The 12638-nt window shown below is 40.2% G+C and overlaps 1 protein-coding gene across 1 annotated transcript in view; it reads right to left on the reverse strand.

Moving 5' to 3' along the window:
* Positions 1–515: 515 nt before the first annotated feature.
* The window catches only part of LOC128613861 (lethal(3)malignant brain tumor-like protein 4), a 75241-nt gene continuing 63118 nt past the window's right edge, over positions 516–12638 (reverse strand). Inside the window, exons 18-20 of the mRNA XM_053634999.1 lie at positions 8364–8533; positions 2960–3022; positions 516–2229 (exon numbers count right to left, since the gene is read on the reverse strand). Coding sequence (XP_053490974.1) covers positions 2074–2229; positions 2960–3022; positions 8364–8533 — 389 coding nt within the window. The 3' untranslated portion in view covers positions 516–2073. The remainder of the gene's footprint in view (positions 2230–2959; positions 3023–8363; positions 8534–12638) is intronic.

A 12638-nucleotide genomic window follows, 5' to 3' on the forward strand; every position in this document is an offset into this window, starting at 1 on the left:
ATATATATATAAATGTATATATATATATATATATATATATATATATATATATAAATATATAAATAATCTCCATCCAACTGTAACTCAACACTCTTTAAACACTGCCAAAAAATAAACTCCCACCACCCTGGAATTCACAACCTTCCCTTCTCTTAGTGTTTGTGAAATACTCCGAGCTTGCTCTCTGCTTGGCTTTTAAAGAGAATCAGCACTGCTGGGTGCCTGAAATGACTCACAGTCAAGAGATACAAGATGGCAACCGTATAGAGGATATGGCAAAAACCACTCACCACTTACTGATGTTCCCCTTCCCCCTGAGAACATCATGACTTTCAGTAATTACTACTCAACTGAAAAAAAAAAAAAAAAAAAGCTTGCTTAAGGAGTAAAAGTTCTATCCAAGCTCAGAGATCACAGCAGAAACCATCTGCTTGCCTAAAGCTTGTAATCTGTAAACAAATGTAAGATTCTGCAGTGGCGAACATGTACATAGAGATAAAGTACTGGAGCGAGACAACAGGACATTTGTAATTTATTTGGGTTGTGCGCTTGTGAATGTATTGTGTTGTAGAAAGAGGAAATTCATTGTAAGAAATGGGATTAAGAAATATGTACAGTACATTTCAAAGTTTAATCAGATGCAATTAGTTAATGGAGGCTGGAGGTTGAACCAGCTTACTGTAGCATTGCACCAGTAGTCTTGGGAAAATATCGTATAGGAACAAAATACCTGGTGTTCTGCAGCTGAGCTGGCCCAAAGTAAATAGAAGAAGACATGAAAAACATGACAAAGACAGAAAATTGAATTACACTGCTTAACACTTGAACTGAACTCGGCGAGATGCAATTTATTACCTTAAATTTCCACTTACTTCAGAAATGGATAGTGAATGTGAAGATTTGTTTTTGTTTTTCTACAAGTGTGCATTAGAATAGGCTTTTAGTTATCAGAAAATCTCCCTGATTTGATCTTTCATACAAGTTTATAAAAGGCTTGAAGAAGTCATCTGATAAGTGGTATGACCTAAAATTAAAGCTGATAAGCTTAGCAAGCTTACTTTTTTTTTTTTTTTTTTTTAAATGAGAGCATGAATGTACTTATTACAAAAATGACACTCAAAGTATTGTAGCTATTTTAAATTAAAACTCAATAGCAATTTAGATTTGAACACTCATCCAAAAGGTTTGGGATAACCACTCAAAGGCATCTGGGATAATGCACAATACATCACAAAAATAAACATTTTCAAATCTTAAAAAAAAAAACCCTTTTGGCATTTTTTTTAAATTCATAATATACAATATATTAACTTTCCTTCAACGTTGCACAATTGTCCTTGCACAATAAATAAAGATCATGAAATCAGCAGGAAGAGAGAAAATTAGATCATCTATACAAAATAGATACTAAAATAAGCACAAAGGGCATGTCCCAGGTTTTAAATCACTAGACATGATCACTGAAACCTACATATCAATGGCTGTTAGTGGGTTGTATTAAATAGCACCTTCACCAAGAAAACCCCTGTTGCCAAAATTGGCTATGTTGTTTCTTATTTGTGTGGTTGATTGTCAGTTCGTTTTACGTCAGGGGAAAGCTACTGGAGGAGCGAGAGAGCGAGAGAGAGAGCGAGAGAGAGAGCGAGAGAGAGAGCGAGAGAGAGAGCGAGAGAGAGAGAGAGCGAGAGAGAGAGAGAGAGCGAGAGAGAGAGAGAGAGAGAGAGAGAGAGAGCGAGAGAGAGAGAGAGAGAGCGAGAGAGAGAGAGAGAGAGAGCGAGAGAGATGGGTAAGGCCTAAGAGGAAAAGTGTACTGGAACATGGCTTATTTTAACATTACTTTTTGCCACGGGGAAAACATTTAAAGGCAGGTTTGAAAGTCAGCAAACAGAGGACAGACACTAGAACCTGAAAGTCAGAGGTTTGAGGAAATCAAACCTGAAGAGACAGTCTTTATAGATACCTCTAAGTCTAAGAAAAGGACAGGAAGTTGGGAGGTTGGAATGCATCGATACAGTACACATTTAGATTCACAAAAGCTTGTAAGAGGATGGAGTGGGTCAGATTTGCTGGGCTTCATGTATTGGTATCGCTGCTTGCCGATTGGTTGTCTTCAGCGTGCTTGAACATTAGGATGGAATTGTAGATTTTCAGAGCAGGGCCAAGCTTAACACTCATGATCTTCACGATGTCCCGCTGGGTGAGGAGGAGGAACGCCTTGCCGTCGATTTGCTAGAAAAGGGACAAGCAGCAGAATAGGTTATTTTGTCTGTTAAAATACCAAAACTTTTAGAGACAGAGCAAGTATCTCCTTTGTCTTTCATTATACCAAGTGTTCTCCTTACAAAAACATAACACTGCTTCCTTGTTTATTTTACAACAAAATGCACATTGCCTCAGTGCACTGCATGAATAATCAGCATCTCTTGATTATATAATATAAATACGTTTGATCACCGTAGACGAAAAGTCTGTATTGCAAAGGAGATCGTTATAGTTACTTTTAATTTGCACATCCGCCCCTGCATACTAAGTTCCAGCTCTGATCCAAATTATGTACATCTCTCTAATTGAACACAGCCTGGACTATTAGTAGCCATAAAAAGAACCTATTCCCTGCTCCGTCCCCAAGAGATTTACACTCAGTGTGCAGTGGCAAAAAGCTAGCTTCTGTTTATTCCACTCACGCAAGATTTCCTGACTTCCTGAACATAGAGTTCCCTAGCAGATGATATTATACTATATTGTATAATATCATCTGCTAGGGAACTCTATGTTCAGGAACTATACAAGTCTATACTCTATACAAGAAAAAAACCGAAACCCCCCCCCCCCCCTGCAATACTAACAAATTCATAAGATTAATTTGGAAGTGGAAGTAGTGAATCAAACACTTGTGATGTGGAATGCGGGCTACCTTGAGAGAGAGAGTCAAAGCCTAAGTCACGTCACTTTCACTTACCTCCTCTCTAAACTGCTTGGCTTGTTCCTCACAGCCTGGGAGAGAGTGGATGAAGTCAGCAACCTAGACACAAATCCACCCAGACACATTGTGCAGTCAGATTTTCAGTACCACAGCATATTGTGCATTAAGTATCAGAAGCATTTCACAAGCACAACTTGAAGAAAAGAAGTACACAACTGAGTGGCGGTGCTTGAAACTTTTCCTACTTTTCTTTCCCAGAGTATAGCTTTAGACAAAACACGCAGTTGAGCAACTTTCCTCAGCAAAGCGGAATATATAGTCAGCAATGTTCGAACATCCGGATGTTGGGGGGGGGGGGGGGGGGGGGTTTAGAAGCAACGGAGGAATAAGCAATTAGTGCGACAGAAAGCCAGTGGCAAGAGAGAGAAAAATAGAGAGACGTGCACGGAGGGTGAAAGACGGGATTAAAACGGAAAAAGCTGAAGCGCAGTATTGACAAAATTTCACACCTTGAAATATGTACACTGAACAGAGTACTAACAAATTTGATATCTAAAAAGTTTAGAAAATTCAAAATACATAATTCAAAAATGTCCAGGAGGTTGTTTTAAAGCCAGATCAATGCGATTCTCATCTTGCCCCAGTTCCCCCTCAGGCTCCATCTGTACACCTTAACATCTCAAACTGTATTATTCCAGCAGGGCCAACAACCTGTGTAAACCACTTGTGGTGCTAATTGGCTAGGGAAAAGCACAAATTAAAACTAGTGTTCAAAGACGTTAGCAGTATAGAAGCCTTACTGCAGAGCTCGTAATGAGACTATAGGGGCAAATAGAGCCTCCGTGAAGAGCAGAACGGGCCACGGAGCACCACTGGCACAGTGCCTGGTCTTCACTCTTTGCCTCAGTACAACGGAGATATTCATGTCAGGAGTATTGACCGTACACCGCTTCATTATAACGGACATGGAGCTCATCACTTTAAATCACAAGAAGAGATTATTGTATGGACATACCAGCCATAGATCTGGAGAAAGACTCACTACTTTGGACAGTAAATTTAAGGTTATTTTAATAGAAGAAGTGCAATTAAACTCTGCTCATTATTAATCACAAGGCACATTATGATGTAGCTCTAGCAGCACAGGTTGGATTAGTTTTGATAATGAAGATGTACGTGTAGCCAGCTAATGAAGCCTGATGGGGTTTTTGAGCCTGTCGGCGAAAATCTCTATTCATGGGCTTTCATTAATATTCAAACAAGGACTGGGAGAATAAGGAGGAGTGGTGAAAGTTATTGTACTTGCCATACGAAAACAGCATGTTACTAGGGAGATAAAACAGAAACGCTTCTCAAAAGATATTTAACATTCATCAGAACTGATATACAGGCTTACTTTTTCCAAGATCCCTGCCCAATAGTTTCCTAGGAGTAACTTTCAAAGAATTACACGTTTTATATTTCATAAGATTTCAGCAACACTTACAAGATTGGATGCCAGATGCATTAGTTACCTCAGCTGCTGCCAAATAACCTTAAAGTGTTTTCATACAGTACAATTTAGCCTGATGTGCTAAAAGCAAACAGCAGCATCAAAGTGTAAATACACTTGTAGTGAACTCGTAGTGAACTTTTGCTGGGCTACTAACACAGAAATGCTGATCAAGGCATACACCTCCAGCTGCAAAGCCACAGGAAAGATGAAGCTGTACATCCCAACAGGAATTGACGGATGTTGCACATATCTAAACATGGATACAGCTGTATGGCCCTCGGCACAACAGATAAACACACTTCTCTGGTTGCTTTTAAGTGTGCAAAAGTTGTACTCATCATTAATTAGGCTACATTGTCCCTTAATGGCAAGCAATTCAGTAGAACTATTCCAAGTTTAAACTGCTTTGTATTACATTGTTTGCAAAACCTGACCTGCAAAAGTACATCTATTACACCTCATTAATCAAGCTGGATATGAACAAATTGTTTGCAGGAGCAAGAAGCGCCGTATTCATGACAATCCAACTAGGCCGGAAAAACCTATAAGATATCCTACAAGAGCTCCTGACTTTGTATAAACGTACATATATAAATAAATACATAAAAACAGGAAACAAGCTGGCAAACTAGACGACGATTGTAGACTGAGAATCCAAGTCATAAGTCACAGTGAATGTAGATATTTGAATTTGACCTTTTCGATTTAATGTAATTTAGACAGGAGTCAGTTTTCTATACAAAAATATGAAGCGCCATTTTTGACAATTTTCAGATGTCTCAAAACATTCTCCATTTACCTTGACAGAAAGTCGAGGTGCCTAAAGATGCATCTGTGCATCTTTAGGCACCGTGAGCATGAGTCATAACATTACTTGGAGAATTAAACACACCTGGGGGCACGTGTTTGCCTCGCACCTCCAGGGTTGGGGGATTGATTTCTGCCTATAGCCGTGTGTGGCTGGAGTTTGCATGTTCTCCCTGTGCTTTGGGGGTTTCCTCCAGGTAGTCCGTTTTCCTCCCCAGTCCAAAGACGTGCATTGTAGGCTGACCGACATCTATAAATTGTCCGTAGTGTATGAATGTGTGTATGATTGTACCCTGTGATGGGTTGGCAACCCATCCAGGGTGTCCCCAGGCCTGTGCCCCGAGCTTCCTGGAATAGGCTCCAGGTTCCCACACAACCATTTGTAGGATAAGCGGTACAGAAAATGGATGGATAGATGGCTCATCCACTGTATTTATGATGAAAAATCTCTTTTGGTGCATATTCTAGTGCACTCTGGAGCCCCTACACAAAATACATAAAGGTTGGCAGGTCCGAGACAGTCTTTAGGTGGCTGTGGCTCCAGTGGTGGAGCGGGTTGTCCACGAATTGTTGGCGGTTTGATTCACGGCCCACATGACTCCACATGCTGAAGTGTCCTTGGGAAAGACACCGAGCCCCAAGTTGCTCCAAATGGCAAGCTAGCACCTTGCATGGCAGCTCTGCAACCATTGGTATGCGAGTGTGTGTGTTAGAATGGGTGAATGAGAAACGGGTTAAAGTGCTTTGTAGAACCGCTAAGATTAAAAAGAATGCGTTATATAAAGCCTCTGATATACTTTGTTTTTTCACGCGTATGCTAGTGTATGTGCACAGTCGTACGCATAGCCTTTCAAAGTATATTCCATTTGACACGTACGCATACACAGGTGTTCAACACATGAGCATTACGACAACTTGCACTACCCCTGGCCTAGAGTCAGAACAGAGCAGTAAAGCAGGTCTTTTATTGTGAAGGACGACAATGAAGAAGAATCACAGCATGAAGAACAATCTCTTGCCAAGATTAGCACCCATATACAAATCCTTATACTCTTTAAGGCTAGAATTACACAAATGCAGGTACTTTCTAACCTGCACTCGTTTCTCCGTTTTTCTTCATCTACCTTGACAATCAACGGCCCTGGGTCACGGCTGCCAGCTTGTGGAACAACTAAATACTGCAAAAGAATTACAAGCGCACGTGTGACCTGCGTGTACAAAGTATGCGCGGTAGAGAAAAATCGGGCTGCTCACGTACACTACTTTTGACTTAAGTGCAGACCATTTACTTCAATCTATTTATTTTATATATCTATTTTTTGGTATTTTTCCATCTCATCCTCATAATTCTTTCCCACGGTTAGAGTCCCTGCTCTAAGTGGTCCGTGTGTGTGTGTGTGTGTGTGTGTGTGTGTGTGTGTGTGTGTATATGTATATGTGTATGGAGGACCTGATATTACTGAGGACCTGATTTGTTTGCACAGCTTTTGTTTCAACACACAGTGCATGTTTACCACCGTGACCTGCTCACTGACTTGGGAAAGTCAGTGCACAATATCCAGTTACTATCACAAAGAACCTTCATCCTCTCCTTGGCTGTGGTTGTGTTAACAGTTGAAATGGACCGATATATGAAACAGATTTAAAGCTTGGGATTTGTGTAATGTTTGTGCTACATGCGCATCAGAATCTCTTCGAGGTTAAAGCATTTTTTGTATGTGCAGCTGAAGAAGCAACCAACGCTCAAGAAACCAATCATCAGTGTTGGCTAAATATGGACTTGTAGTGGTTTCCCCAAGCAGATGGTGTGCATGGCATTTTTTTTTTTTTTTTAACAACGCCTACAAACCAAGAGCAGAATGTGTCCAAACAGAAGATTACTACATGGAGCTGAAAAAAGAGACAAAAAACCCCCCCAAGACTTATGTATGTGAAAAGGGGGCTTGTGACACTAATCAGTGTATAATGCTCAAAGGCAACCTGAAAGGGAATAAAAGGGAGTGTGCTAAAAACAGTGATACATTTAGTGTCGCAGTCTCATCACATTATTGTTGTTGTTTGTTGTTCAGATGCTTCTGGTTCTGGAATGTTGTGGCTTTAAGCCAGTTTTATAACTTGCAATTACAAGTAGTACAAGAAGTCCTGAGACTCCTATTTGTGAGATGATAATACGGCAAGGCAACCACTAAGCGGTGTAGGAGTTGTACATATTTTACACCTACGGTACATTTAATGGCTTGGCAGATGATTTTATTCAACTGAATTAGAAATTGAGACAGGATACGTCGTGTCGAATGTACAGCTGAGTAGTAGATGGCTAAAGAACATTCCAGGGTTTTAAAAATTCCTTAAAACACCACAGCTTCGTTGAACTCTCAAATCTGATTGGTCAGAGGGTGTTGATTAATGTTCTATAACAGCAGCTCTGACGATAGCGCCGACTGTCATTCAAATCACAGGTTTTAAAAGCATGAACAGAAACGACTGAACATTGGCTTTTATCGTTTTTACAGCAACAGCTGATTCAAAGGGACTTGTATGACGGACATTCACCATAATTTAAGACTAATAAACATATTTTTGCATTCTGTAAGGAGAAGTCCAGGTAACATCTATGGAAGGACTAATAATGGCCACACCCACACCCACACCCACACCCACACCCCCACACACACACACACACACACCCCCACACACACACACACACACACCCCCACACACACACACACACCCCCACACACACACACACACCCCCACACACACACACACACACACACACACACACACACACACTTCAACTTCACCCGGGCTTTGATTACCTTGCTATAACAGCATGCATGGTCATGTTTTATTCCTTACATATTTATCTACAACACCTGAAGCATGTTTGTGAGTAACACAGATAAGACGTTATGGAACAGAAAACCTGTTGCCTCAAAACTCAGTGAGAAGTCAAGTCTAAATGCCCTGGCAAATTTCTGTTCTTTGACATTTAATGGGGAAATGGGCTGACATTCTTGTCTTGTTGCCTCTTACATTAATACCTATTAAAACGGCAGTTACTTCTAAGGAAATAGTGAAAAAATATATATATATATAATGTGTTTTAAAAGTAAGGTGCTAAAATGGTTTTCCTACCTCCTCCACCGTCCAGTGGGCAACACGGCTAGCCTGCACCCCGGCCACGCCGGGAAGGAGTTTACAGTGCTGCTCCCAGCACAGCGGCAAGTCACGACCTGGCTGTGCAGACATGGCTGACAGGAAGACCGACTGATGCAGGGCCTGCTGGAGACTGTCCACGTTTTTCTCTGTACACACACAAACACAAACAAAGCATGCATCAGCTGTGTGCCTACATCTGCTGAGCATATGCTGAACAAAACATTGGAGCTGAAAGTGATTTATAGCTTTATTAATGCCAGTCAAATGCATGTTGCTGTGCTCATCAGACTGCATCTTGTGCTGCTTAAATGAAAGACAGAAAACCAACACCAGCGATTTCCTTCAGATGCTAGAAAGGATGCTAAATGAGTCCTGAAAATGAACAGGTTGCAACGGGATGATTGCGGGGATGCAGAATCCTCATGTCATCTAATTTAGTGCATGACTTATGGGCAAAAAAGGGGAAAATAAACCGATACTTGTAAGGAATTGGATAAACAGTTTATCTGAATTCTTTCTGTAATAGTCAGCTGTGCTAGAGACATATTGATCAAATTATCAAATATAATTAGATTGTTGATTTTGATGGGTCAGTTTAGACAGGATCTAAGCATGTGGTGACTTGTTGAAGTGACTTGAACCTCACCCAAATACAAGTTATATTGCCTGTCTAAACGGATGCATGGCTGAGTAATTCAGTGCTTGATAAATATCAGCTAAAGAATTTATGAACAGAAAGCAAGAGGAATTACTCTTCCAAATTTGACAGCAAGGCGTGTTCATTCCTTCAACAAATCTAAAATGCAAACAGTCTGTTTGCAGCAGGATAATAATCACTGCCGTCACCGAAAGATTGCACGTCTCACAAACGAGTTATTATATTCAAATCAACACTACACACATGAAGATAGAGAGATGAATAAACGTAAAACTGTATATAACCAAGTCAAATTTGTCACATTAAATTTAATTAGCATGCAGTTACACCCATTTGCCCCCCCCCAAAAACCATGTTTAGGGAAGACCTACTTCCTGTCACAGCACGAGTGTACCGCTTATTAAACTTCAGAGATTTAGCTCTAAAATTACACTTGACAAGCACTTAAATCACTTAAAATGACCGGTTTTGTTTAGACAAAACATTTAAAATCTCAACTGAATTAAAACCTATACAGTACGATCAATCAGTTATGGAAAAGAACATGATGTTTATTTTTCTATAACAAATAGAAAGATTGTAAAGGGAATATATTGGAGGTCATGTATGACTACTGTGGATCTAAATGACTGTTTCTTTCTCAGTTGTTAACAGTATTGCATTCTCTATATACAGCTTAGTATGGAAGGGTTTTGTTTTATTTCAACTCCTGCAGGAAAAACCCCCCAAAAACAAACAGGATTAACCAATGCCAGTAAAGAGAGTACCAATCAGAAACCCCGAACAAAACACCACACAGAACAGTGATACAAATATGCAACAGCAGTCACAAGATTATTTTATATATTCATTAAACACAACCACAGGTAGGTGTACAAATAAGTGAACAAGAACAAGCTGACAGGAAGTGCCATAATCGCTGTAGCTCCAAATCAGCCTTAAGCAGTCTAGTCATGAGGTAAAAATAAGGCCATGGACAGGAAACTGTCTCGGCTATCTGAATACAGCGGTCTCCCCTGAGAGGCCCACCCAAACTCACCGAGGATTCAAATTTTGAGATGGACGTATAAGTGTGACCTTCAAAAACACCAGCTTGAAGTAAAGGAAGCTGTGTACCAGTGCACTGTATAGGTCACATTTATTTATTTTTTTTGTTTCTGATGTTTAGAGAATGTCGCTCAGTGGAGGACACACCATACAGATAATTGACAGGGTATTTTAAGGTATTTTTACCTCAGTCATCAGACCAAGCGTCATTGATCAGACTTTTAGCAGTATTTCAGTGCTGAATATGTACTGCTGTATGTATGAAGGAAATGTAATTACTAATTACAAATCTCTCTCTCCATAACATTTATATGACTTGTGTTTCAAAGTGGTTAAAATGTTTATATATAAATATTAACAGGCAACTACTTATATATTATATATTACTGAGACTTGGGAGATTTTGACAAGTCAGAGGAGATGTAAAGAAGTGGTATGAATAAAATTTGCATAACAGGCTGGATTTTTGGCAAGAAAAGCCTAAGAAATATTACACAGCGAGCTTTACCCACTAATGCAAATAATACAAATGCATCATAAAACCAAGCTCTTGGTGATGCACACACACGACATATGCTACCATTTCAGAGCCAACTTGCCATCACACTTCATCGTCTGTGGCTAGAGCGAACACACACACACACACACACACACAGAGAGAGAGAGAGAGGATCTTCTACTGTCTTATTTATTAAATGAAGTTACTTAATGCTATACCAGCACCTAAATTCAACCCTAATCTTAACCTTGGTAATTAAAAAGAAACCTCATTGATTGCAGATTTTTTGTTTTTCATTTTTTTTTTATAAACTCCGCGGTGTTTTGTTTGCCCACTAGTTACTCCCCAAATTTGTCACCTGCACATTCCCCCCACCAGGCAGCTGTCCCCTATCATACAACACTCGGAGGAACGTGCGATCTACCCTCTTCTGCAAACATGAACTCACAGACACCGGTTATTGGCCAGTGTCACTGTGATTGACATGGGAGAAACAGTATGCCATCCCTCCCACCCAGACAGCATGGCTAGTTTTACTCCCTCGGCTCCCGGCTACAGATGGCAGTGGAAAAGCTGAGGTTTAAAAAAAAGGTTTTCCTCATGTGGACCAGCAAACTGTCCCCCACAATGTCAAAACTGTCAGATATTTCTATCCTTGTGGGGACATTTTTGCGAGAGGTGCTGATAGTCTCTGGGTGATTTTCCCCTCAGCAAGAGAGAAGAGAGATCCCAAGTGGCTACATTCCAACAGAAATCAGATTGCAAAAGAAAGAGGATGATGGGGGGGGCTGGAGGAAGAGGCGAAGAGAAGTGCGTTCTGCATATGACAATACAAATGAGTGGACTATAACCGTACAAACAACGTTGATGCAAGAGTGATTAAATGCTTTCACATGCTTTAATAGAAAGCAGGTGCATCGTGAATAAATAGACCATGATATTAAACAATTAAAGTATTACATTTTATATGATTAAACAATTAATCTACAAATATGTTTGTAACTTGTATAACAGAATAATATACATTTTATTTTCTGCCGAATCAGGGGTTAATTTAGAGCTCCGTTTAAACTGACCAGTGTTTCCCAATTCAATCCAACACCAATTTATTCTGATCTCATATAGTAAATGTTTACACCATGGAAAAAAGTACAGATCAAGGTCAATAAATTCAACAAGTATTAGTCTCCAAAATGTCTCCAGACTGAATAAACCAAAGATTACTCTGTTCACACACACACCCCGAACAGAATAAACAGAATATTTCATATACACAGACTTTCACTGCGGTCACAACACGACAATATTTTGTTTGCTTTTTCCAGCAGATTCTTGCAAAACACAATGCAATGGCTCCAAGAAGAGATGCAAACATTTCCCCCACCCCTTGAATGTCAAAAGAGTGCCCATTTCCTCACTTCCTGCTGTTAGAAGACAACTAATGGCTCTGCACTCACACCCAAGCAAACACTAAAACCACAGATACTGCAAATGAGGCTTCATGCAAAACTGAGGCATGTCCTCACTCTGCTTACACCAACTATAACGTTAGATCCACAATGGCTCCTATTAAAGGTGTAATGGCTCTTGAAATTACCTGTGCCACTGTTATGGAGTTTATTGTGCAGTATTTGAACTGATTTATGAGAGAATTAAACTCATTAGTAACAGCTACTAAAGTTTATGCAGTATTTATGTTTCGTAACTGCTATTATTTTTTTATATAAGTGCTAATGAGCAAAAGTGGGCAGCACAGTGGTGCAGCAGGTTGTGTTACCACCTCACAGCTCCAGTGTCCTTCGGTTGATCCTGTCCTCAGACTACTGCCTCTGTGGAGGTTTGCATGGGTTCTCTGGTTTAGTCCCACCTCTGAAAAACATGCTGGTAGGTGGACTGGTTACTCGAAATCGCCCCTAGGCATGAATTAGTGTGTAAATTTGTGTGTGTGGTGACCTGTGATGAACTGGTGCCCAATCTAGGGTGTGTTCTCACTGAACACTCAAGTATTCCTCAAGATAGGCTCTGGGTCTTCGGATCTACAAACCCT

This window comes from Ictalurus furcatus, chromosome 1 (assembly GCF_023375685.1).
Source record: "Ictalurus furcatus strain D&B chromosome 1, Billie_1.0, whole genome shotgun sequence".
Classification (NCBI taxonomy): domain Eukaryota; kingdom Metazoa; phylum Chordata; class Actinopteri; order Siluriformes; family Ictaluridae; genus Ictalurus; species Ictalurus furcatus.